The following is a 25,759-nucleotide window of genomic DNA, read 5'->3' as shown; positions in this document are numbered from 1 at the left end:
ACTTCCTTGTCAAGTGCTTCTGTCTAAAGAGATTTAAGGATCTCACAAACAGTGAACTGGATTGGATCTTTTTTCATGAAGATGTCAGCAGAAGTAACTGCTGTTAAACAATTGCATTTATTCAGTGAACCATGTTGTCAGTGTCCACTTGGTGGTGCTGCTGTTCAGTAAAAGGGCTGAAGTGTGTAAATCTTCAGTGAGGAGCTGTCAGGTTTTTGTACAGAGACTGTGGGTTTGCTGTCACTGTGGGCCTCACAGCACAGTAGTACAGAGCAGAGTCTGTCACTGCAGCAGAGGAGATCTGCAGGTCCATTCGGGTTTTATCCTCACTCACTTTAACAGACAGTCCAGAGACTGGATCTGCTAATATTTCTCCTGATTCCAGATGAGAAATGAGGAACTGTGGTGCTTTTCCTGGATGTTGTCGATACCAGAAGAAATAATCGGCAGCACCTTTGCCGTATTTGCAGGACAGAGTAACAGTGCTGCCTTCTAAACTGAACTCTTCATTCTTGACTGGAGTGAGTTCTTCACAGCTGACACCTGAAGGAAAAGATAACTCTATTATTTCATGTTGTTAAAGTCTCAATAAATGATTCACATTCAGATGTTACTGGAATTAAATGTTTTCTTGCTGCATAATCTAACACACCTGTTAGAATGGATAGTAACAGTAGAGAAAGTCCATAATAGTCCAGTGACAGCATGTTGAATAAAGGTAATGTTTCTGGTTTGTGTATTGAACTCTGCTGAATGTGGAAGTTCCTCTCTCTTCTATAGTTCAGTAACAGCTCAGCTCCTCCCTGAATCTCTCCGTCTCCTCGTAGCTCTGTATTTTCATTTCTCTCTGTTATACTTCCTCCTGGTTAACAGACTGGTAGCAGCATGTTGTACCAGCTGGAGGTGGGAAGATGTTTTTTGTGTTTTTCTTAACGTTAGTTACAGAAAGGTTGCTGCAATGATCTAAAGAACGAATCACCTTTTCATGCTTTACAAACACAAGAAGGACTTAATTTCTGCTTCTAAAGTTGAGAAAAAAATTTTTCATGACTTCTTACGTCAGCTGATAATGAAAGAAAATCTCAGTGTAGAATATTTTACCCAGACTTTGAGCAGTAAGCTTAACATCAACAGACACTTTAGCAAGATTTGATTTCACCTGGTTTCCAGAATTGTAGGGGCAAGTAAAATGATCTCAGTTCTAGACTCACTCAATTGTAGGAAGGTCTGGAACACCAGCACTTCACATGTTATAAACCAGCTTCCATAATTACTGGATTTTAATGGAATCTATCATCACATATTGTCAGTAACACAATGGAAACTGATGATGTGTTTAAACATAATTTCATCTAAAAGCAAAATGTAAATAGAAAATAAGAGGACCTAGGATTGAACCCTGTGGTACACCACAAGAAATCACAGCCTGAGAGAAACTTCTTTAATAAAGATAAGAACAAAAGCAATCAAAACCTGAGTCTGTGTTGCGACCACTTTATGGAGATAATTGATTCAAATTGTGTGATTTTTTTTTTCAATAGTCCAGTTAAATATGATAATCATATGTAATAGTGTGTCATTATATTTACTATCATATTTTAGGGATATTCTTAAAATCATTTCATATTTAGCAATATTCTGTCCTCGCCTTACGACTCCGTGCCAAACTAGACAGATAGCTAACATAGTTGATCCAATACAGACCTGAGGTTTGAATACGTTTAGGTTCTTTAGAGAGTTTCCTTTTTTTTCTAGCTTTCTTTATGACTCATTGAATCCTTTCTTTGTAAAACTGAAACCAAATATATAAACCACAGACTGTATGAAGTATACGTGTGGTGGCTCCTTCCATGCAGTGCAGTGCCTGACTCTGCCGGATCCCGGCTAATACTAAAGTGGGTGGATGGGTGGAGCTAAGGCGGGCCGAATGAAGCCTGGTTGCTGAAACAGCCACCTATGGCGGCCCCCACCTGTCACTCAAAGCAACCACGCCCTTAATTATGCATAACTTTAAGCCTTAATATAATATAAACGGGTGAGTTATATAAAAATTCACCCCCTCGCAGTTGTCATGGAGGGGGGAATTAGCTTCAGAGGCCAAAACCCATCTTTCGTACCAACATGTAAACATGTTTATTTCTGCTGCATTTTAACACGGGGGTCTATGGGGATTGACTCACTGCAGGTTTTGGCACTTCAGAGGTTGCCGCTTGATATAAACAAAATACATCGGAGTACAATTAGTTGTCCATGTGGTTATTTACTTTCTTTCATTTTACAGGTACACTATAAGTAAGTATACTTTCACAGTGGTCAATAATACATTTCCAGGGAGATTTCTATAGAAACACTGTCAAATAAAACAACTATAAAATCATTAAAACAATGAAATACAGTGTTTCCAGGTAGGCAATATCAATTCAATTTGACGTGAACCTGAGCAAATGACTAGATAACCAGACAGGATACAGCTAACTAAACAGCATCATTTGTCATCCATCTATCATTAATATACAACAAATCAAGTTACGTGATAGTCACAGGGATTTATTCTCAAAACTTCACCGAGAGAAAATGCTGAACTGCACACTAGCTTCAGATACGCTGTAACTAAAATGGAGACTGGTGCAATGGACTTCATGTAACCTAACAATGACCACCAGAGGAAGCTCAACACCATGAAATTATACCTGGAACTGGACAAATGATATGAATTACCAACACAAGGCAGTTATGAATATGTAAGAGAGGGCCTCACAAAAACAAGTGACCTACACAGTTTAATTTGAGCTCTATTACATGTTACATAGAGGATTTGCTGTTACACTCGATTATGAAGATGTATTGTTCATATAAATTATATCCTCCTATAAATTAACACCTCATTATCATCAGAGTTTGTGTGGTATGAAACAACACTTTCCCTCAGTCTGTTTTACCTTTAGTGCTTAATTTTCTGTTGTTTCTATCACCACTACAAATAATCCAGACTGCATCATAAAATACATTGAAGGTTAACAGTGTGTGACTCCCTCTAGTGGACGTTGTGGAGTATTCTGTTGTCTTTGCTCCAAAGGTTTTTGTACAGAGTCTTGGTGTTTCCTGTCACTGTGGGCTTCACAGCACAGTAGTACAGAGCAGAGTCTGTCACTGCAGCAGAGGAGATCTGCAGACTGATTTGGTTTTGCTCCACTTTAATCTGCAGTCCCGGGATTAGATTATTTATCAATGTTCCTGTTCCTGAATGAGAGATGAGGAACTCTGGTGGTTTTCCTGTATATTGTCGATACCAGAAGAAATAATCACCACTAGTTGCTTTTTTGGAGTATGTGTAGGACAGAGTAACAGTGCTGCCTTCTAAACTGGACTCTTCATCATTATCTGGAGTGAGTTCTTCACAGCTGACACCTGAAGGAAGAAATAACTCTGTAACTTAATGATTTGAAAGTTTTTATCAATGAATCTGTTTTAATGTTGATTATCTCACCTACCTCTTATTGTGAGCAGAAACAAAGTCACAAACAGACTGAAGTTCACTGACAGCATCTTAAAGATAAAGAGAATCTGTCTGGTTTTTGTATGAAACACCACTGTGAAAGTTTGTGTCTTTTCTGTACTTGAGTCACAGTTTTGCTCCTCCCTTAATCCCTCCCTCCTTCCTCTCACAACTCTGATAAATAGTGTGTTTGTCTCTGCTGTGGTGCTGCTAGTCACTAAATTAAATAATTTCTATCAGGTAAGAAGTAGCTGATAAGGTAACACTGACTGACACTTGACAGAACATGTGAAGGTTCTGACTGAGTTAAAGTTTTACTCAGACGATGTACTACTATTCAATTACACATGACAATCATATTAATTACTTATTAAATACTTAAACAATATTATTCTCATATTTCATTTAATGAATACCTTTTCACCTTTCATTAGTGTGTGGATTGTTCTTATGTGTTGCAGGTCCTGGGCCAGGCTTGTAACAAATGGGGTCTCATCTGGGACCAAAGGATCTCTGGTATCGTATTTGATAGTTGCTACTGCTTGGTATACAGCTAGCGGTTTATGTAAATCCTCAGGTATCCTTTACTATGGTCAGTACGGAAGTAGTAACTGTTGTTATTGTTTTCTGTGTATCTTTTGTAGTTGTAGCCTAAAGCAACTGTAGCATTAGTGTTTGGGAGAGTCCCACACATAGTTAAAAGGTGGTTTTCACTTCAGTGTGGAATGAGGTTCAGGCTCCCGGTTTTGGCCATACCAAGAGGTTGGTGGCTTCCTCAGAATCAGAATCAGAAATACTTTATTGATCCCCGCAGGGAAACTCTTTGTTACAGCAGCTCACCTTTTATGTCAGTGTACACAGGAAAAAGTACTAGCAAAAAATATTATACACTATAATACAGGTCAGAAAATAAATTAAGTACCAGGTGGGTATAAGTATAAAATAAAACAAGTGTAAAGTACCAAGTGGGTTTACCGGTTGATGATGATAATACGATAATACAATGTAATAATATAAGTTATAAGTGGTAATAGTGCATGTACTGTCAAGTTAAGTATAGCCTATTAAGATTATTATGAGACGGTGGATATTGCACAGCAGTAATAGAGGTATGAACAAATATCAATATTAATAAATATGGAAAACTAAAATATTCCACAGGAGTATTACACAGAATATTGCACAATTATTTCAAATATTGCAGAGATGTAATGAACAATGTCCAGTTTAATGACTTAGGGTCATACAGACTAACACTTAGAGGGAGGAGTTAAAGAGTTTGATGGCCACGGGCATGAATGACTTCCTGTGGCGCTCTGTGGTGCTTTTTGGGGGGATGAGTCTTCCGCTGAAGGTACTCCTTTGTTTGACCAGCACGTCATGGAGTGGGTGAGAGACACTGTCCAAGATGGCGTGTAGTTTAGTCAGCATCCTCTTCTCTGACACCACCGCCAGAGAGTCCAGCTCCACCCCCACAATGTCACTGGCTGCCTGAGAAACAGTTTTTGTGTGTTTGTTTGCCTCTGATCTGGTGTGATTTTAGTGACATCCTAGTTAGTGGAACTACTTGCCCGTCAGGTATTAGAAATGACTTCCATTCGTGAACTCGTTTTTGTGCATTAGTGTGGCTAGAGCTTTTTGCTGAGTGTACACCTCCATGACTGTCTAGGTGGGTTGCCAGCATGCTGGTTGCCTGGCCGAGTCACTGGGCTCTGTGTTTAAATCACCCACTGCAACTATTGAATGATAGTAGGGTATTTGTGTGATCATGTCTGCTTTAGAGGAATTTGTGCAGTATCCAAGTGAGGGTCTATTAGATGCCTGCACTAAGGATCAGTTGCTAAAAGTGGCAGAACATTTTTGAAATTGAAATCACTAGTCAGGGGTGTAAAGACCGCATTTTGGGTTCAATTCAATTCAGGCACAATGCAAATAACACCTAGTTTGTTAAAATAGTAATAATGTAATTGTAGTGGTAACATTAATATTAATAAATCAATAATAATAGGAATGACAGCTATATTATATATATTTATTCAGGAAGAATAATGACAGTATTAGTAACAGAGCCAATAGCAACAACTGTAGTTGCAGTTGTTGAGCAGGAACACGGGGGCAGCAGGTGGCCCACAACCACAGATCCAGACTCTGCAGCTCCGAAGGCAGAAATACCTGCTAAAAGCGACAGAAGGAGAGAGACGAGAAAGCACAGAACTAAGGGAGAGAGAAGATGTTGAGTTAGTAACATGCAGTAATGGGATAAAAATGCATACAGATGGAGAGGGCGAGAAGGAGAGAGGAAAGAGGTGCATCATGGGAAGTGGGATCGCAGTGTTCTTGTCGGGTAATAAGGTATTATGAGACCTTCAAGATATGGTGCCTGACCATGAAGAGCTTTGTAGGTGAGGAGAAAGATTTTAAATTCTATTCTGGATTTTACAGGGAGCCAGTGCAGAGAAGCTAATATTGGAGAAATATGATCTCTTTTCCTCCTTTCTTGTCAGTACACGTGCCACAGCATTTTGGATCAACTAGAGAGTCTTAAGGGACTTATTTGGGCAGCCTGATAATAAGGAATTACAATAGTCCAACCTCGAAGTAACAAATGCATGCACTAGTATTTCGGCATCATTTTGAGACAGGATATGCCTGATTTTTGCAACGTTACGTAGGTGAAAGAAGGCAGTCCTTGAAGTTTGTTTCGTGTGGGAGTTAAAGGATAAATCCTGATCAAAGATAACTCCTAGGTTCCTTATGGTGCTGCTGGAGGCCAGGGCAATGCCTTCTAGAGTAACTATATCTTTAGATAATGTGTCTCGGAGGTGTTCGGGGCCAAGTACAATAACTTTTTTGCAGTAAAGGAAAGCTTGTTCAGTTGGGGGTTTGTCTGCTGTGGTAAAGAGTATTGACTGAGTCTTCCTGAGCAGTCTGTGAAATGTGTGCAGCCTGTAGCTTGGGTTGGAGTAGCTCTGACTTTTGAGCAGCAAAAGGAGCTGTTGATTTTGCAGCACAAATGTGAACTGAAACATGAGGAAAAGGCTCTGGAACGAGAACAGGCTATTCGTGTACAGGAACAAGCTGTTGAAATTGAGAGGCTAAAATATGCGAGACTGAGCTACAGCAGGAGCAAGAACGTTAGCAGTTACAGCATTACAAGCTGGAACTGGTCGAGGAAGGTAAGATCCTTGATCCCTCAGCAGTTAAAGAGTTCAGAATCAGAAATAAAGAGTTGGAACCCTGTAGAGCCAGTTATTCACATTTTGATGTCTCTGGTTGCTTGTGATTGATTCCCAGATTTCTAGATAGGATCCAGATACATTTTTCTTGTTGTTTGAGAGGTTGGCTAAAAACAGGAAGTAGAGTGATCCTGAGCAGACCCTGCTGTTACAGTGTGTGTTGACTGGGAAGGCTCAGGAAGCTTATTTTGCTTTGCCTCTATCAGACAGTATAAAATATTTCAAGGTGAAAACAGCGGTTTTGAAAGCATTTAAACTGGTACCTGAGGCTCACTGGCAGAAATTCAGGGATGCAAAGAAATATGAGAAGCAGACCCATATAGAGTTTGCGCGAGAGCTGTCCACTCCTTTTGGTCGATGGTGGCTGGCCTCTGAGGTTCAGACTTTTGAAGAGTTGTGTGAGCTAGTCTTGTTGCAGTTTAAAGAAACTCCTAGGATAGCAGCACTTTTATATCCTTAGGACACTCCCTCTCCAGGTACAGCCAACCAACTCTGACGGTCCTCTTAACACTGGCACTCCTGGAAGACAGACAACTGGAGAGAACTAGAGAGAGGTAGATATGAGAGACAGACAGAGAGGCCATCACATTATTACATGTGTGTCACATTTGAGGACTTCTTGAATCATGAGAGGACTTTAGAAAAATAAATCACCTCCAAAGAGGAAGATTGTTGGCATCTGTCAAATTCTCAATCGTTACTTGGTCATCCATGAATTTTATTTTGGTTTGTGAATTCTTGTTACGGACAGAACTGGCCGGAGACACAAGGCAGGTATAGTATAGTTTATTTTAACATAGGTGCGAAGATCGGGAATGGAGGGAAGTATACAGTCTCTTGAATGGAGGTGGCGGAGCACAGAGGAGAAGATCCACACGGGTTAGGAGACTGGAGAAACACTCAATGCTGAAGAGAGACACAAGGGACCCAGAGCTGGAGAGAAGAACTCACGGAGGCCTGGAGACACACGGAGACTGGAGCCGAAGAGAATGACTCGGAGGACAGGAGCACGTAGGAACCGGAGAAGAGATACTGGGGGTATGTGGTATAATCCGTACAGGTAGATAGAGTCCAAGGCGTTAACAAAGTCAGGGGAACTAGCGTTCTGTCCTGTGGCATTAACGAGACCGGACACTGACTGTAGTGAGGAGCTGGGTTATATAGGTGAGTGGAGTGGCTGATTACGTGCAGGTGTGCGATGGGTGACAGGTGCTGGGAATTAATACTCAGGTGAGGGAGTGCAGAGTGAAGGGGAGTGACTGGAGAGAACAAGACAGACTGTGACAATTATTTCATGGACCATGATTGTTTTACAAAAGCTTTAATGTCCAGACTGGATCCTATATATTTGGCAGATGCTGAGTCAGAACCTTGACATCATGAGTTTTTTACGGAATGGACATTTTAATCCTTTACTCCCGAAGGATCAAACAGCAGTGGTGAGAAAGGACTCCATTGGTGGAGGCCTCTCAGCTGTTAGACTGGTTGTCAGAGGATTTGCTGTGTGATAGTCTCTCATTTATATAAACAACACCTCATTTTATACAGCTGCCATCCAACAACTAATAATTGTCATCCTTTTCTGTGACATGATTCAAAAACACTTCAAAACTCTTAGTATCTTTCAAGTTAGTTATGCACTTAAGATGTTTTAAGTTTTGTTCCTAAAATAGATTAAATCAAATGTTGTTTAAATAACATTAAACCATTCTTTGAAGAAGAAATGACACCTCTGGACAACAAAATGGTCAAATCTGTTTCTTAGGTATTTTGTACTTGGTATTGGTTACTTTCGTGAAATGTAATTTGATGTTCAGAGTGAATGAGCTATGAGACGTTTCATTTCTAAAGCTTTACGTTACAATCTTGACTGAAAGTAAAGTGATTGAAGACTGTATCATCATAAACCATTGAAGGTTAACAGTGTGTGACTCCCTCTAGTGGACGTTGTGGAGTATTCTGTTGTCTTTGCTCCAAAGGTTTTTGTACAGAGTCTTGGTGTTTCCTGTCACTGTGGGCTTCACAGCACAGTAGTACAGAGCAGAGTCAGTCACTGCAACAGAGGAGATCTGCAGATCCAGATGTTTTTCTCCAGACAATTTAGTAGAGAACTTTGTGTCTGATTCTAGAGACTCTGCTGGTCTTGTAAAGTTGAGCCCTGAGATGTACAGGAGGAACTCTGGTTGTTTTCCTGGATATTGTCGATACCAGAAGAAATTATCGTTGCTATCAGCTTTTTTGGAGTATTTGTAGGACAGAGTAACAGTGCTGCCTTCTAAACTGAACTCTTCATTGTTATCTGGAGTGAGTTCTTCACAGCTGACACCTGAAGGAAGAGAGAAATGTTGTTAATGACGATATTAAACTCTGATTGTCTGTTCCAGTGGTTTCTAGGAAACAGATCCCTTAAAGGTATTTATTCTTCCTGCTTTAACCTACCTTTTAGTATGGTCAGAAGAAGCTGGAAAATGACACAGTAATGCAGTGACATCATCTTACAGACAGTATCTGTGTCCTGTCTGGTTTAGATATTGAATGCATCTGACAGTAGGAGTCCTTTTCTGTTCTGCTCTGTTCTGACAGTGTTGCTCCTCCCTCGACCTATTCCTCCTCTCACATCACTGTATGTTACCAACACCAATATATTTGACAGTTTAAAGCCCAGAGAGATAAACCTCTGTTATTCTGGTGGGTTTTCTTTTTAATACACTTTTACACAATCATCATCCAGTAAATAAGGAATCTTGTTAAATATACTCTCACACTCCTCATGGAGGCTCTATAATTAATATTCAAATGATATCACATTCTAAAATTCTTATACCCTTTGACCAGCTGATTATAATTTTTCTACGCATGTTTTTGTACAAGATTTCTGAGTTAGACAGTTCGGCAAAGAATATATCAGCTAATTAACATTATTTCCAAAGCAGTTTTATGTTCCTGTAACTTGTTTTGCACAAGGTCTTGGGATAAACTTTGCCACCATTGTGGTCGGCAAGGTTCCCTAATTATTGTTTAACAAAACCAATATGTATATGGGAATGTAGTTAATACCCGGGGAGTCGAGTTAAATACTGGTGAAAATTGTATTAATTTATGGGTTGTATAATCAGTCTGGTAGCGATCCAGCCATCTCTCAGATGCACTTTCAAAGTCATTTTCTACCAACAGGACTTCATTATTGCATGTACCTGGTGATTTTTGCTCCAGACCAACTCCCTTGTGCTGAGGTAGGTGAGGCTGTTCTCAGTCACTTTTCGTAGTTATACCTACGAGAAATAATGCACTATAATTAGTATATAACCCACGTAATAAGGAGCCGTGAGGCAGTTACATTTATCATTAGGCGGCGACCTCTAGTGGCATAATGTATAAAGAGCGTCAAAGTCCATGTAGGGAGGTGGACACAGGACTTTCACCCAGGAGACCGGGGTTCGTGTCCCATGTGAAACCAAAAGTCAAAGTTAAGTTATGAATGTAAGTTACGTTCGTAAGTTATGTAACGTACATAAGTTAAGTCACGTGACTTACTGTGAGTTACTTAATTGTTTTAACCGTAACCATGAGCTTTTCCTAAACCTAACCAAGTAGTTTGGTGCCTAAGCCTAACTAAACTATGACCGTTTCACAACATTAACCACGTGTTTGTTACCATGACGACGAAGGTCCGAATATGCACGAAAAATGATGCATTATTTTTAGTTAGATATCTGTCGTGTTACAGAATCTACGGACCCAAATGCAGAACACAGTGAAGTGGAGAAATGGATCGTAGTAGTAACTGTCTTTATTATAATACGGCAAACAATCACAGGTGTAGCCCGTTGTAGCCAGTAGTGATGTTTGTTTGTTAGAATAAAAATGTACATAAGTTATCCCATTTATGTTTTGTTCTTAGTAGCCTTTAAAGTACACAGCAATGCTGTGTGTATATGTGTGTTATTAAACTTGTGTCTGTGAGATTAACAGGAATGCACCCTGCCATACCGACAGGGCAGGCTGACACCGCACCAGATGGTCTCATGAGTTGTGGCTGCCACCAAGGCCGCTCTCACGAGATAGACCTGACAACATCACTTTGTTTCTTTTCTTATTGTAGCAGTATATACTTCCCCCACCCCTTAGAAAACTATGTAACAGGGAATCTCCTAAACTGAATAAAAAAGAGGAGGCTGCATGGATGCACTTCAGAGTGAGTAGGAGATGTAACTGAATGCATCTATGCTTACTCTCCTCGAGTAAAACTTAAGTTAATGCCTTTGTCTTTCTTTCCTTGTATATGATTTAAATGTTCTAGGTATCTTGAACCTGACAGTTGACACAGTCCATGGAGAACCAACTGGGCTCAGAGGACGGAGATGGTGAGTGTAGGTTCTGAGTATGGCTCGTGTAGTGTGGCTTTGCAGAGATCAGAGAGGACACGGTGGCTGTGATCACCGGCAGGGAATAACTCTGTGGCAGAGACAGATAAGGTTACACGAGAGATAACAACAGCGAGTAACAAGAAACTTAACCTGGTCGAGGTAGGAGCCATAGCGAAGGTACCATACTGGTATACTGAGACGATCTGGCACTGGTTGTATGGTAGAGCCAGGTAGATATACTGTGGAGACTGATTGGATGATGAACGTCAGGTGTGCCGGTGATCAGCAGCAGGAGGGAGAACCGGGGCGCCCCGCCCAGACCAGTACACACACACACACACACACACACACACACCCAGCGATGAATAGAGGACTGACAAGGAACACAGGGAGAGGAGAGCAACACTAGAGCGCACAAGGACACGGAGAGAGATGTGGCTAACTATGACAATATCTATGATCCGTTGTATGAGAGTACGATCGGTAGGTAGAGCGGCACAGCTGAGGTTGTGTATATGTTGATCAGGTGGCGCACTGCAATTCTTATACTCATTTTGACCTAAAACTGTGCTTACATGTCCCCCTGCTCAGGTGACTTCTTATTGCAAATGCCAAGTTTTACCAATATTGTTTCCAACATGTCACTGAATTCAGGGATTCTGCAGCAGAAAGGCCACATGTTGAGTGTGTTGCTCGTACAAATACTGTTTTCAGCCATTCTTCCAACCTAAACTCAAGTGCTGCACTGCACCTGGTTTGTGCTGCGTCCGATGGACTCCAGAATTGTAATAATTAGTTGGTCACACCCAGGTGTGGCAGGAGGTTGAACTTGTGTTTGCGCCCAGTTACAGAAAAAATGTGGCTCATGTTGTTGCTTTCAGTGTATTCATCTCAGTGTCCACTGGTTGTTTGCTACCACTGGGGGCAGAAAAGAGGCAGGCTTTAAAAACCTACACATAGTGTCTTTAACCTGAGTTTTCCATTAGACAGTGTTACCTCATCCTGCATGTAGTCGTCGCTGGTCGATTCAGCTGAGACGTCTTCTGTTCTACAATTGGAACTTTTACCTGTAAGTATTAAAGCTGCTGATGATTCTGAAACTGCTGCTGCCACTTAATTTGTTTCACCATACAAATTATACATGAACTGAGAGGACTGAATATTTAGACAGAATCAGACTTTCCATATTTGTTTTGTCTTTTGGATTGAAAATGACAGATTAGACTCTGCTTTAAAGGTGAAAGTTGGAACTTGTCATTTTCTCCAGCAGTGTCAGGTCGACAGCAAAGCTGGTGGAGTTATTTTAAGAGCTGCTGTTGGTTGAAATCTGCCACTTTTACTCTTCAACTGGTGAACTGTGGTACTACTGGATGTACGCTGTAGATTTTAATGCCTGAAAATATAAATTATTACTGAATCCAGACTTTTTTTCTTGGTGTGTTAGATCACCAGTTATTTATGTATTTAGTTGCTTTTTGTTTCCATGGAGTCTTGTGTTTGAAGCATCATCCAGTTGGTTTCTCATTGATGTGGATTTGCTGCTCATGTGAACCCTCCCACAGTGTTTCATTAGCAGCTGTAACCACAGTGACTCTGATAAAACAGGAATTAGCAGAATCCATCTGATATGAAGCTGTGGTTTGAATCCCACTTCCCTCCTCTTTGAAGAGCAGTCAGATATCTGTGTTCAGGTTTTTGTACAGCCTCTTCTACACTTTGTATCACTGTGTGTCTAGAGCACAGTAGTAGAGAGCTGTGTCTGCCAGGGTTAGGCCTGTGATGGTCAGTTCAGTTGATGTTTGTGATGTTTGAGATCCATATCGATTATCAGGGATGTATTCATTTGTGTTCTCTTTTGCTCCTTTCCAGAGTATAAACTGAGGTGCCTGAAGGTCAGAATGATGTCTGTACCAGTAAAGGAAAACATCATCTGAAGTTGTCTGATATTCACACGTGAGTGTGACAGATTCTCCTTCTCTTTCACTGACTCTTTCATCTCCTACAGGAGAGATTTTGTCTCCAGCTGTTAGTCCTGGAAAAAGTAGAGAAAATTAAGCCGTTAGACTAACATTGTTCATGAGGCTGAGAGGAGAAGACAGTGGAAAATGTCAGCTGTACAGAGTTACTCTGCGGACAGAAACAGCAAAATGCAAAAAAGTAGAACTCCATTAACTCATTTTTACAAGATGATGAAAACATGATGTGCATTCTGTCAGAGCAAAGAAATGAGAAAAGTTCTGAAATACAGGTTGTGTATATCTGTTTAATGCAGCAGGTTAAACAAAACTTAAATCTCTGTTCTTAAACTCACCTGTAAAGTGAGAGAAAAGTAAAAAGAGGTAAAGCAACATGTCTTTGGAGTTGTTAAAGTCAGACAGACAGCAGATGAGCAATGTTCTTCCGCTGCAGTAGAACGACTAAGAAATAATGTCATTGGTTGAGTTGAAGCTCAATGGGCGGGGCCAATCACCTCTTGATGTTATTTTTTCAGTTCCTCTCATCAGTTCAATGAACTTATTGGTTTAACAGTGTGTGACTCCCTCTAGTGGACGTTGTGGAGTATTCTGTTGTCTTTGCTCCAAAGGTTTTTGTACAGAGTCTTGGTGTTTCCTGTCACTGTGGGCCGCAGAGCACAGTAGTACACAGCAGAGTCAGACAGCCGAAGCTTCTGGATCTTCAGAGGAACTGATCTTAAGGTGGAATCCAGTGTGGATGAAAATCTCTCCTTAAACTCATCTGGTGTGTTCCCTTGGTCCAGTTTAATTCGGCTCAGTATGAATTTGGGGCTGTTGTCTCCATCCTGTTTGTACCAGAAGAGATAATTATTTGGGTAACTTGACTCAAATGTACAGCCAAGTGTAACTGTGTCTCCTTCAGTAGCAATGACATCTCCTGTTGGCTGGATCACTCTCTCTTCTCCTTTACACTCTGGGGAAGAAGAGATCATGCAGAGGAAGAGCTGAATCAATAAAGATGATTGATTAAAGGAGAACAGTCAGCAGGTTTAAAGAGTTACCTAGCCAGAGAGTCACAATCAGGATGTTTCTCAGCCAGTGTTTCATGTCTGCAGTGAGAGGGGAGGAGAGAGAGGAAGAACATTGATACTCTGATGGATCTGGGCCTTCACATCATTGGCCCTTCCTCTTCATCATCTATTGAGGAACTCTCAACTTTTACATCTCATTTAGCACAATGAAATCATTGTCATGGCTCTGAATGAGCGTATTTGGAGATCATGACAACATGTCTGTTAACCACATCTTATCAACAATGATAGGAACACAAACTGTGGTTAAAAAGGACTTCCTTGTCAAGTGCTTCTGTCTAAAGAGAGTTAAGAATCCCACAAACAATGAACTGGATTGGATCTTTTTTCATGAAGATGTCAGCAGAAGTAACTGCTGTTAAACAATTGCATTTATTCAGTGAACCATGTTGTCAGTGTCCACTTGGTGGTTCTGCTGTACAGTAAAGGAGGAGCTGAAGTGTGTAAATCTTCAGTGAGGAGTTGTCAGGTTTTTGTACAGAGACTGTGGGTTTGCTGTCACTGTGGGCCTCACAGCACAGTAGTACAGAGCAGAGTCTGTCACTGCAGCAGAGGAGATCTGCAGATCCATTCGGGTTTTATCCTCTATCTATTTCTCCTGATTCTAGATGAGAAATGAGGAACTGTGGTGGTTTTCCTGGATGTTGTCGATACCAGAAGAAATAATCACCACCAGTTGCTTGTTTGGAGTATTTGTAGGACAGAGTAACAGTGCTGCCTTCTAAACTGAACTCTTCATTCTTGACTGGAGTGAGTTCTTCACAGCTGACACCTGAAGGAAGAGATAACTCTGTTATTTCATGTTGTTAAAATCTCAATAAATGATTCACGTTCCGATGTTAAATGTTTTCTTGCTGCATAATCTAACACACCTGTTAGAATGGATAGTAACAGTAGAGAAAGTCCATAATAGTCCAGTGACAGCATGTTGAATAAAGGTAATGTTTCTGGTTTGTGTATTGAACTCTGCTGAATGTGGAAGTTCCTCTCTCTCCTATAGTTCAGTAACAGCTCAGCTCCTCCCTGAATCTCTCCGTCTCCTCGTAGCTCTGTATTTTCACTTCTCTCAGTTACACTACCTCTACCTTCCACTCTGGAAATGACACTGATGCTGCCGTCACCATCGTATACATCATGTTTCACTCATGTTGGATACAAAAACTAATTCCTCCTCAAGACTGAAATGCATGTAGCACAGAGGCATCATTTGGTCCACATTATCTCACTGTGACAGTTCAGTCAGCCAACTTCTGCTGAATATGAGAGATTTCTTTTGAGAATAAATGTAAACGGTTACTGAGAGTAATCTTAAAATAAAACTCTTCTGAACCACCTGAAAGCTTCAAATGTTCATGTGAGACACTTGTAACCTGCTCCATCACTCAGAAACAGTACCTGTGGTCAGCTTGGATTAACAGCAGTTACAGTGGCATCTAGTGGCCAAACAGAATCAGGCCACAGAAGAAGAAAAGATGCCATTAAAGGGACAGTTCACCCTAAAATCAAACATACATATTTCTCCTCTTACCTGTAGAGCTGTTTATCCATCTGGATTGTTTTGGTGTGAGTTGCCGAGTTTTGGAGGTATCGGCCGTAGAGATGCCTGCATGTTTTGAATATAATGGGACTATATGGCACTCGGCTTGTGGAGCTCAAAGCGGCAAAAAAACTACATTTGAAAAACTCGACAACAAAGTCTCTTTCCAGAAATCATGACCCGGTTACTCAAGCTAATCCACAGGTTTGTTGTGAGCAGTATCATGTGGGAACTATTTTCTCTCCATTGTTCCCACATGAAACTGCTGACAACAAGGGATAAAAACACTCTCCTTCATTTTTGTTTTATTATTTAGGCTTCATTTTTCTGTCATCAGTGCAAAGAATCCAGACTGTATCATCACATATCACTGATGGTTAACAGTGTGTGACTCCTACAGGACAGATTTTGGTCAATCACCTCTTGATGTTATTTTTTCAGTTCCTCTCATCAGTTCAATGGACGTATTGGGTTAACAGTGTGTGATTCCCTCTAGTGGACGTTGTGGAGTATTCTGTTGTCTTTGCTACAAAGGTTTTTGTACAGAGTCTTGGTGTTTCCTGGTCTGTGGGCGTCAGAGCACAGTAGTACACAGCAGAGTCTGCCACTGCAGCAGAGGAGATCTGCAGACTGATTTGGTTTTGCTTCACTTTAATCTGCAGTCTCGGGATTAGATTCTTTAATAATGTTCCTGTTCCTGAATGAGAGATGAGGAACTCTGGTGGTTTTCCTGGAAATTGTCGATACCAGAAGAAATAATCAGTACCAGTTGCTTGTTTGGAGTAAGTGTAGGACAGAGTAACAGTGCTGCCTTCTAAACTGGACTCTTCATCGTTATCTGGAGTGAGTTCTTCACAGCTGATACCTGAAGGAAGAAATAACTCTGTAACTTAATGATTTGAAAGTTTTTATCAATGAACCTGTTTTAATGTTGATTATCTCACCTACCTCTTGTTGTCAGCAGAAACAAAGTCACAAACAGACTGAAGTTCACTGACAGCATCTTAAAGATAAAGAGAATCTGCATGGTTTTTGTATGAAACACCACTGTGAAAGTTTGGGTCTTTTCTGTACTTGCGTCACAGTTTTTCTCCTCCTTTAATCTCTCCCTCCTTCCTCTCATAACTCTGACAAATAGTGTGTTTGTCTCTGCTGTGGTGCTGCTAGTCACTAAATTACATCATTTCCATTAGGTAAGAAGTAGCTGATAAGGTAACATTGATTGACACTTGACAGAACACGTGAAGGTCCTGACTGAGTTAAAGTTTTACTCAGACGATATACTACTATTCAATTACACATGGCAACCATATGAATTACTTATTAAATACTGTACTCAAACAATATCTATATATGTTGCAGCACCCCAAAGAAGCTCAAAGACTCCACTGTTGATACTGCAGCATCCACCATGACTAGGTTTAGACTGTAGCTGGTGCACCCTCCACCCCCGATCGCATATTGCTCTCGTTGTTATATGCCTGCGCCCTGCATTTTCACATATCAAATCCTGCACCTGCACCTGATGTGTTAAGCACTGGTAGGAACCTGATTAAATGCTCGCTAACAGTAGTCCTGACACCGACTTGGCATTTGACAAACCACAGTATCACAGAGTTGCTCTGTGTGCAGCGTTAGTGGTGCCGTCCATTATGAAAGAGTAGCAATTTGATTAGTTTACTCTCTGTTATTGCATCCAGTGTCTTATCTCCATCTGACGTGTTCGCTCATCACTGGATTGAACTCGGCGAGCAGCTCCACCAGACCTATGAATTTCATGTAGGGTGGAACTATGGCCACGGAAAGCAAAGTTTCATTCTGCAAGGTGACAGACTATGGTAATTAACCTCTTCATGACATCACTCCAGTGTTTTTTTTCCCAGTATTTGCATTTCTTGGTAAGTGATGTCAATGGCTATGCGTGAGTGTGAGAGTCAGTCGCTCCCACATTCTGAAATCCTCCTCAAGTGAGACTTCGTCTTTGCTGGCCAAAAAGCGTACAGCAGTCACCGAAGAGTGAATCGGATGATTGTGAGTACACTAACCATGACTTACGAATGGTTTCTGCATTTTTCATCTTAATAAAATATCTGTCCTTGGTAAAACAATGGCATGATTGACTCTGTGGAAAGTTAATGTCCCTTAACTGAACTCTCCTAACAATATTGATCCATTGGTCACTGGTAAAAGGGGTTGGCCAATGTGCCGGATTGGTCTCTGTGAATGCTATTAAATTCAATTTGATTTTATTTATATAGCGCCAATTCACAACAGAAGTTATCTCATTGTACTTTTCCTAAAGAGTAGGTCTAGACCGTACTCTTCGTAATATTATTTACAGAGACCCAACCAAACCACACCATAAGAAAGCACTTGGTGACAGTGGCAAGGAAAAACTTCCTTTAAGAGGCAGAAACCTCGAGCAGAACCAGACTCAGGATGGGCAACCATCAGAGAAAGATAGAGAGAAAAAATATACAGTAGCACAATGCAAATTCCACATAATAATGTAATGGTAGCAGTAATATTAATACGTGTTGTAGTAAATATAAATATTCTTTGTGCGCATGCGCCAGCCCGCATGCTGCCTGTTGCCGTAGCTCCGTCTCGTCGTCTTACTTTTTCCAACTTTTAACTTTCCTTTTTTCTTCCAAACTTGAGTAACTTGTGTGTAAGTGTAATTTAAACTACGCTCTTTGCGAAAATGAGAGTAGAAAGTGTTCTTGTACTTTTTTTCGCCGTGGAACTTCTTCTTCTGCTACTCGGTTGGGGCACCGCTGCAGATCAGCTGTTTGGCCGCATTGTTTACACCAGGGAACAGCTGATCGCGCTGAAGCCGAGCAGCATGGCACCCAGGACTACCGATGTCCCCACTGAGATCTGGAGGAGGACACACCGAGGATGCAGAGGTGGAACAAAGCGGCGAGGGAAGAGAGAGGGGTGCAGACAAAAGAGACTTAAGAATAAGAGATTTAAGCCGTGTCTGCCTTCTCTCGTCATGGGCAACGTGAGATCGCTGGCGAATAAAATGGACGAGCTAACGGCGTTAGCCCGGAGTCAGACGGAGTTCAGTGAGTGTAGTTTGATGTGCTTCTCTGAGACATGGCTACACCAGGATATCCCGGACCATAAAGTTTGCGTTGACGGCTTTCAGACTGTTCGGGCCGACAGGGATCACACCGGGAGCGGTAAGCGGAAAGGCGGCGGGCTTGCTGTTCTGGTTAACAACAGATGGTGTAACCCTGGTCACATTACTATCAAGCAGAGTATCTGTAGCCCGGACATTGAACTGTTAGCTGTTCAATGGACTCTGGCCATATTATCTGCCACGTGAATTTTCACATGCCATTGTTGTGGCTGTTTACATTCCCCCCTCTGCTAACCCGGCATCGGCGTGCAACGCCATTCACACCGCCATAGCACAACTACAGACTTAACACCGGAGTGCACTCATTTTAATCTCGGGTGACTTCAACCATGTCAGTGTTTCAACAACACTGACTAATTTCACCCAGTATGTGAGTTGTCCTACTAGAGAGGAGAGGACACTGGACCTGATGTATGCTAACGTTAAGGATGCATACAGCTCTTCCCCCCTCCCCCCTCTGGGTAAGTCAGACCACAACCTGGTTCACCTCAAACCCTGCTATGTGCCTCTGGTTAAAAGGCAGCCTGTGACCACAAGGACAGTGAGGAGATGGTCAGGGGAGGCCTATGAGACACTGCAGGAATGTTTTGAGGTGACAAACTGGGATGCACTCTGTGAGCCTCATGGAGAGGACATTGACGGGCTCACTGAGTGCATTACTGGCTACATTAACTTCTGTGTGCAGTGTCCCAACCAAGATGGTCCATTGTTATCCAAATAACAAACCGTGGGTAACAAAGGACATCAAGGACATTCTGAATGCCAAGAGGAGGGCCTTTACTGATGGTAATAGGGAGGAGGTGAGGGCAATCCAGGCTGACCTAAAGGTGAAAATCAGGAAGCCAAGGAGAAGTATAGGAGGAAGCTGGAGCGGAAACTCCAGCAGAACAATATGAGGGAGGTCTGGAGCAGCATGAAGACCATCACTGGCTTCAGACCGACTGGCAGCAGAGGAGTTGAAGGCAGCTTGGACAGGGCCAACGAACTTAATCTGTTCTTAAACAGATTCGACACACCGGCTCCTGCTCATCCCCCCTCTAACTCAGCTGCTGTCGGCCCTCAAGCTCCTCTGAGTACTCTGCTCCCCCCTTCCCATCAGGCTAACGGCCTCTCCAGACCGACGACCCCCTCCCCACTTGTAACTTCTGCTGTGTGCCTGACTGCTGACCAGGTGAGAGGACAGCTGATGAGGCTCCACTCAAACAAGGCTGCAGGCCCCGATGGCGTTAGCCCCGGGGTGCTAAAAGCCTGTGCCCCCCAGCTTTGTGGAGTCCTTCAGCATGTCTTCAACCTGAGCCTGAGTCTTCAAAGGGTCTCCATTCTGTGGAAGACATCTTGCCTCGTTCCTGTGCCGAAGATGCCACGCCCCAGTGGCTCCAAGGACTACAGACCGGTGGCACTGACCTCCCACATAATGAAGACCCTGGAGAGACTAGTGCTGGAACAGCTGCGGCCCATGGTCAGACCCCTCCTGGACCCCCTTCAGTTCGCCTACAAGCCCCGGCTGGGAGTTGAGGATGCCATCATCTACCTGCTTAACCGCATCCACACCCACCTGGACAGGCCGGCAAGCACGGTGAGGATCATGTTTTTTGACTTCTCCAGTGCTTTCAACACCATCCGGCCTGCCCTGCTGGGGAGAAGCTGGCAGCGATGCAGGTGGATGCCCCCTTGTGTCCTGGATTGTGGACTACGTGACTGGCAGACCACAGCACGTGCGCCTGCAGCACTGTGTGTCAGACAGCGTGGTCAGCAACACTGGGGCCCCTCAGGGGACTGTCCTCTCTCCCTTCCTCTTCACCATCTACACCACAGACTTCAGCTACCACACAGAGTCCTGCCACCTTCAGAAGTTTTCTGATGACTCTGCTGTGGTGGGATGTACCAGCGGTGGTGATGAGACTGAGTACAGAGCTGTGGTGGGGAACTTTGTTTCATGGTGCGAGCAGAACCATCTGCAGCTCAATGCGACAAAGTCAAAGGAGCTGGTTGTAGATCTGCGGAGGGCCAAGGCACCAGTGACCCCGGTTTCCATCCAGGGGGTCAGTGTGGACATTGTGGAGGATTACAAGTACCTGGGAGTACACTTAGACAACAAACTGGACTGGGCTAAGAACACTCAAGCTGTTTACAGGAAGGGCCAGAGCCGCCTCTATTTTCTAAGGAGGCTGAGGTCCTTCAACATCTGCCGGACAATGCTGAAGATGTTTTGAGTCTGTGGTGGCCAGTGCTATCCTGTATGCTGTTGCATGCTGGGGCAGCAGGCTAAAGGTAGCGGACGCCAACAGACTCAATAAACTGATCCGCAAGGCCAGTGACATTGTGGGGGTGGAGCTGGACTCTCTGGCGGTGGTGTCAGAGAGGAGGATGCTGGCCAAACTACATGCCATCTTGGACAGTGTCTCCCACCCGCTCCATGACGTGCTGGTCAAACAAAGGAGCACCTTCAGCGGAAGACTCATCCCCCCACAATGCACCACAGAGCGCCACAGAAAGTCATTCCTGCCTGTGGCCATCAAACTATTTAACTCCTCCCTCTAAGTGTTAGTCTGTATGACCCGAAGTCACTAAACTGGACATTGAGCATTACATCTCCGCCATAATTAATAATAGTTGTGCAATATTCTGTGTAATACTTCTGTGCAATATTAGTTTTCCCCTTGTTAGTTTTTTTCTTATTTATTGCTACTGATACTATATACCTCAATTACTCTTCGATACTATATACCTCAATTACTCTTCGACAGTACATGCACCTCCGCTTATTAATATTATTTTTTACATAAGGAGTTACATTGTATTTTAGACTGTACTTTCATCACCAACCAGTAAACCCACTTGGTACTCGACACTTAGTTTATCTTATACCGACAGGATACTTAATTTATTTCTGACCTGTTTTATAGTGTTTATATTTTTCTAGTACTTTCTCCTGTGTGCACTGACGTAAAGTCGAGCTGCTGTAACAAAGAGTTTCCCTACGGGGATCAATAAAGTATTTCTGATTCTGATTCTGAAATAAGTAATATGCTAGTGGGGCCTTATCCCAGTCTGGAGTGCTGGTGGTGGCATCTCCCTCACCTGTCTCAGTTGTAGGAGTGTCATTGTGTGGTGCTTGTTTATCATTATCGCCATCTGTTTGAGTAGAAGGGTTTTCATTTCCATTGTTATGATTAGCAGAATCTCCCGTATCATTAGCCCCAGTTGTTTGCTAGCATGCTGTGACAGTGATGCAGGTGCAGTCGTCGTCAGGCCTGTTACAGATGCTGGACCAAAGAAAGAAGTCACTTCTGGGAGACTATTTAGAGATTTTCTTTTGTTGTCTAATATTTTCCACTTTTCAGCACCACTAGGATAGGTGCATCAGCTAAAATCCTGTTGGCCTGCCAAGTAGTAGGCCTAGACTGCTCAAAAGTGTCTTGGGGGTTGAGGGGTGTGGGTGTTCCCATAATCTTCTTAGCCGTCGTAAACCAGACTAAATATTTGAGCCTTAAACCTGACCCCAGTCCACGAACTGGTCCACTTCAGCTTTATAGCTGGTAATATTGGAGTTGCTTGTAAGTAAACTGAGCGTAGCAGTGGCACCTGAAAATGACACCCATGAATTGATGCATCCATGGGTGGCCCTTGTATTGCTTCCTGCTACAGACGGGGGGCCAAAGTAAAGGAAAAGGCTGAATAAAAAAGAGGAGAAACACATCAGATGCAGCTGCTTCAGTGCAGCAGGGCTCACTGAACGGTTTGGTGAGGATGGAAACGATGTGAATAAAATGCTGCGGCCTTTACAGTCACCTGATCTCAATCCAGTTTCACACCTGTGGAAGGTTTTGGGCCAACGTGTAAGACATCGCTCTCCACCACCATCTCCATCAGACCAGATGATATAATATAAACTTTCATCTTCAGATCTGTGTAGTGACATCTGTCTCTGATGCTGTCTGTCCTTTAGTTTGTGTTTCTTTCTACCTGCTGTACTCAGGTCTGTCTGATCTCAGTGAGACGAGCTGATTAAATAAAGGCTGTATATATAACTGAGGGAACAACTTGTGGAGGAGGTGTCCATGATTCTAGACTGTATCATCACATATCACTGAAGGTTAACGGTGTGTGACTCCCTCTAGTGGACGTTGTGGAGTATTCTGTTGTCTTTGCTCCAAAGGTTTTTGTACAGAGTCTTGGTGTTTCCTGTCACTGTGGGCTGCAGAGCACAGTAGTACACAGCAGAGTCTGTCACTGCAGCAGAGGAGATCTGCAGATCCACTCGATTTCTCTCCTCATTCAGTTTAGCAGTCAGTCGAGGGTGTGGAGGTTTTGCTTTCAGCACTGAAGGCTCTTTGGTATCAGTGATCAGGAGAAGGAACTGAGGAGCTGATCCAGGATCCTGTCGATACCACTGGAGATTCTCAGCTTTAACTGAATAGTTACAGGACAGAGTAACACTACGGCCCTCTGATGAAAACACTTCAGCTCTGCTGGCAGTAATATCATCTTCCAAGCTGTTACCTAGTGAGGGAAACAACATGTTATATTTAGAGTTCTGTTCCAAAGGGAGAAATCCTTCATTTGAAAAACAGCACACAATGACATTTTTCTGTTAAAACATATTATGCTGTTAAACAGTTTAGTGAGCAGTTGTTAGTGATGAAGTGATCACTGAATCTTTGAAAAGTTCAATTGTGAACTTCATATAAAACAATATCCAAACAGGATCTGTGATGCTTTGAAAAAGGCTTCGTATTTCAGGCTTTCTTGTCAGAAACATACATACCTACGAGAGTGAAAAAGAACATAACTGCAGCGAGTTTTTCCATGTTGACAGAAATGAAACGCTGCAACTTAATGTTCAGTGTGAAGAAGTTTTGTGAGTTGTGTTTGGTCTGATGTTCACAGCTGGAATCAAACAGTTCTCTGCCATGAAGGAGGAGGAGACGCATACGTCAAATTAGTTTAATTTCTGAAGCTCTTCATCACAGCTGTGTCTCATGAGAGAGAAGAGTCCAGACTGTATCATAAAATACATTGAAGGTTAACAGTGTGTGACTCCCTCTAGTGGACCTTGTGGAGTATTCTGTTGTTGGGTTTTTGTACAGAGTCTTGGTGTTTCCTGTCACTGTGGGCCTCACAGCACAGTAGTACACAGCAGAGTCTGTCACTGCAGCAGAGGAGATCTGCAGATTGATTTGGTTTTGCTCCACTTTAATCTGCAGTCCCTGGATTAGATTCTTTAAATATCGTTCCTGTTCCTGAATGAGAGATGAGGAACTCTGGTGATTTTCCTGGATATTGTTGATACCAATAGAACTCATTACCACCAGTTGCTTTTTTGGAGTATGTGTAGGACAGAGTAACAGTGCTGCCTTCTAAACTGGACTCTTCATCGTTATCTGGAGTGAGTTCTTCACAGCTGACACCTGAAGGATGAAATAACTCTGTAACTTAATGATTTGAAAGTTTTTATCAATGAATCTGTTTTAATGTTGATTATCTCACCTACCTCTTATTGTGAGCAGAAACAAAGTCACAAACAGACTGAAGTTCACTGACAGCATCTTAAAGATAAAGAGAATCTGTCTGGTTTTTGTATGAAACACCACTGTGAAAGTTTGTGTCTTTTCTGTACTTGAGTCACAGTTTTTCTCCTCCTTTAATCCCTCCCTCCTTCCTCACACAACTCTGGTAAATAGTGTGTTTGTCTCTGCTGTGGTGCTGCTAGTCACTAAATTAAATCATTTCCATCAGGTAAGAAGTAGCTGATAAGGTAACACTGACTGACACTTGACAGAACATGTGAAGGTCCTGACTGAGTTAAAGTTTTACTCAGACGATGTACTACTATTCAATTACACATGACAATCAATATCATTCATATTTTTACATTAGTGTCACATTTGAGGGCTTATCAAATCATGAGAGGACTTTACAAAAGTAAATCACCTTCAAAGAGGAAGATTATTGGCATCTGTCAAATTCTCCCTCTATAGTTTCATGATTGATCGTTACTTCGGCATCCATGAATTTTATTTTGTGTTTTACATTATTTCATGGGCGCATGTTTATTTTACAAATGTCCAGACTGGATCCTATATACTTGTCAGATGCTGAGTCAGAACCTGTGTTTTTTACAGAATGGACATTTTAATCATTTACTTCTTAAGGATAAAAGGTTTAGGTTACTTTTATTGTCTCAAATAGGAGAAAAGTGTCTTGGATTAAGGGAATTGCTGCAACAAAACCAAACATCACAATAAAACACTTTAAATAAAAACACACATGCAAACGCTAGCCTGAGATAAAACAACGAAGCAAATGAGTCACAAAACCATTTTCTCTGTTACAAACTTTAAAAATTCAAAGGCATACATCTCAAAGCATACACACCTTAGTACATAAATCACAAGCAAACACATGATCCAAAACCTGCAGTTATCTGAGTGCCTCCCTCCTCTGTGTGTCCTCCAGGAGTCACCCATTATTAAGTTTACCTGACAAATGAAGGTTTGTAATGATTGTGCTTAGACAAGAGGACCCTGTACCTCCTTTCAGAGTTTTTTGGCACATATTCAGAGTTCAACACAGGAGCAGGCTCAGATAAAATCCTGTTGGCCTGCTGAATACTAGAATGCTCAAAAGTAAAAAAAAAGTGCTCAATATCTGAGTCTTAAACTTGACTGCTGGTAATAACATGACATAAAATAGACTTCTATAGCTCTATACAAAATGGACGCGCTGATGGATTCTCGCACAGAAACTTTCAACATGAGCGTTCCAGCTAAGGTCACTATCAGTGTGAACCCCTAAATATCTGTAATAAGTGACCTGTCTGATGTCATGTATGGCAACAGAACTATGATCTCCAACTCATCTGGGATCTAACACAGTTTCTTCAGTTTGTAGTACATTGATGTGCACATGATGCTCATCACACCAGT

The 25,759-nt window shown here is 42.2% G+C and overlaps 4 gene segments (V, D, J or C); all 4 read right to left on the bottom strand.

Annotated features, from left to right (window-relative positions):
• Positions 1-173: 173 nt before the first annotated feature.
• On the bottom strand, positions 174-878 carry LOC122886928. The segment is given in 2 exon segments: positions 174-543; positions 653-878. Coding segments are annotated over 2 exon segments (405 nt in total).
• A 1,373-nt stretch (positions 879-2,251) lies between these two features.
• On the bottom strand, positions 2,252-3,706 carry LOC122886917. The segment is given in 2 exon segments: positions 2,252-3,408; positions 3,492-3,706. Coding segments are annotated over 2 exon segments (429 nt in total).
• A 4,064-nt stretch (positions 3,707-7,770) lies between these two features.
• Positions 7,771-25,500, bottom strand: LOC122886895. The segment is given in 2 exon segments: positions 7,771-9,058; positions 24,325-25,500. Coding segments are annotated over 2 exon segments (444 nt in total).
• On the bottom strand, positions 13,462-14,548 carry LOC122886908. The segment is given in 2 exon segments: positions 13,462-14,027; positions 14,116-14,548. Coding segments are annotated over 2 exon segments (432 nt in total).
• Positions 25,501-25,759: the final 259 nt, after the last annotated feature.

This window comes from Siniperca chuatsi, linkage group LG13 (assembly GCF_020085105.1).
Source record: "Siniperca chuatsi isolate FFG_IHB_CAS linkage group LG13, ASM2008510v1, whole genome shotgun sequence".
Lineage (NCBI taxonomy): Eukaryota > Metazoa > Chordata > Actinopteri > Centrarchiformes > Sinipercidae > Siniperca > Siniperca chuatsi.
Note: the sequence above shows the minus strand (reverse complement) of the source record. Positions and strands in the feature narration are given on the sequence as shown.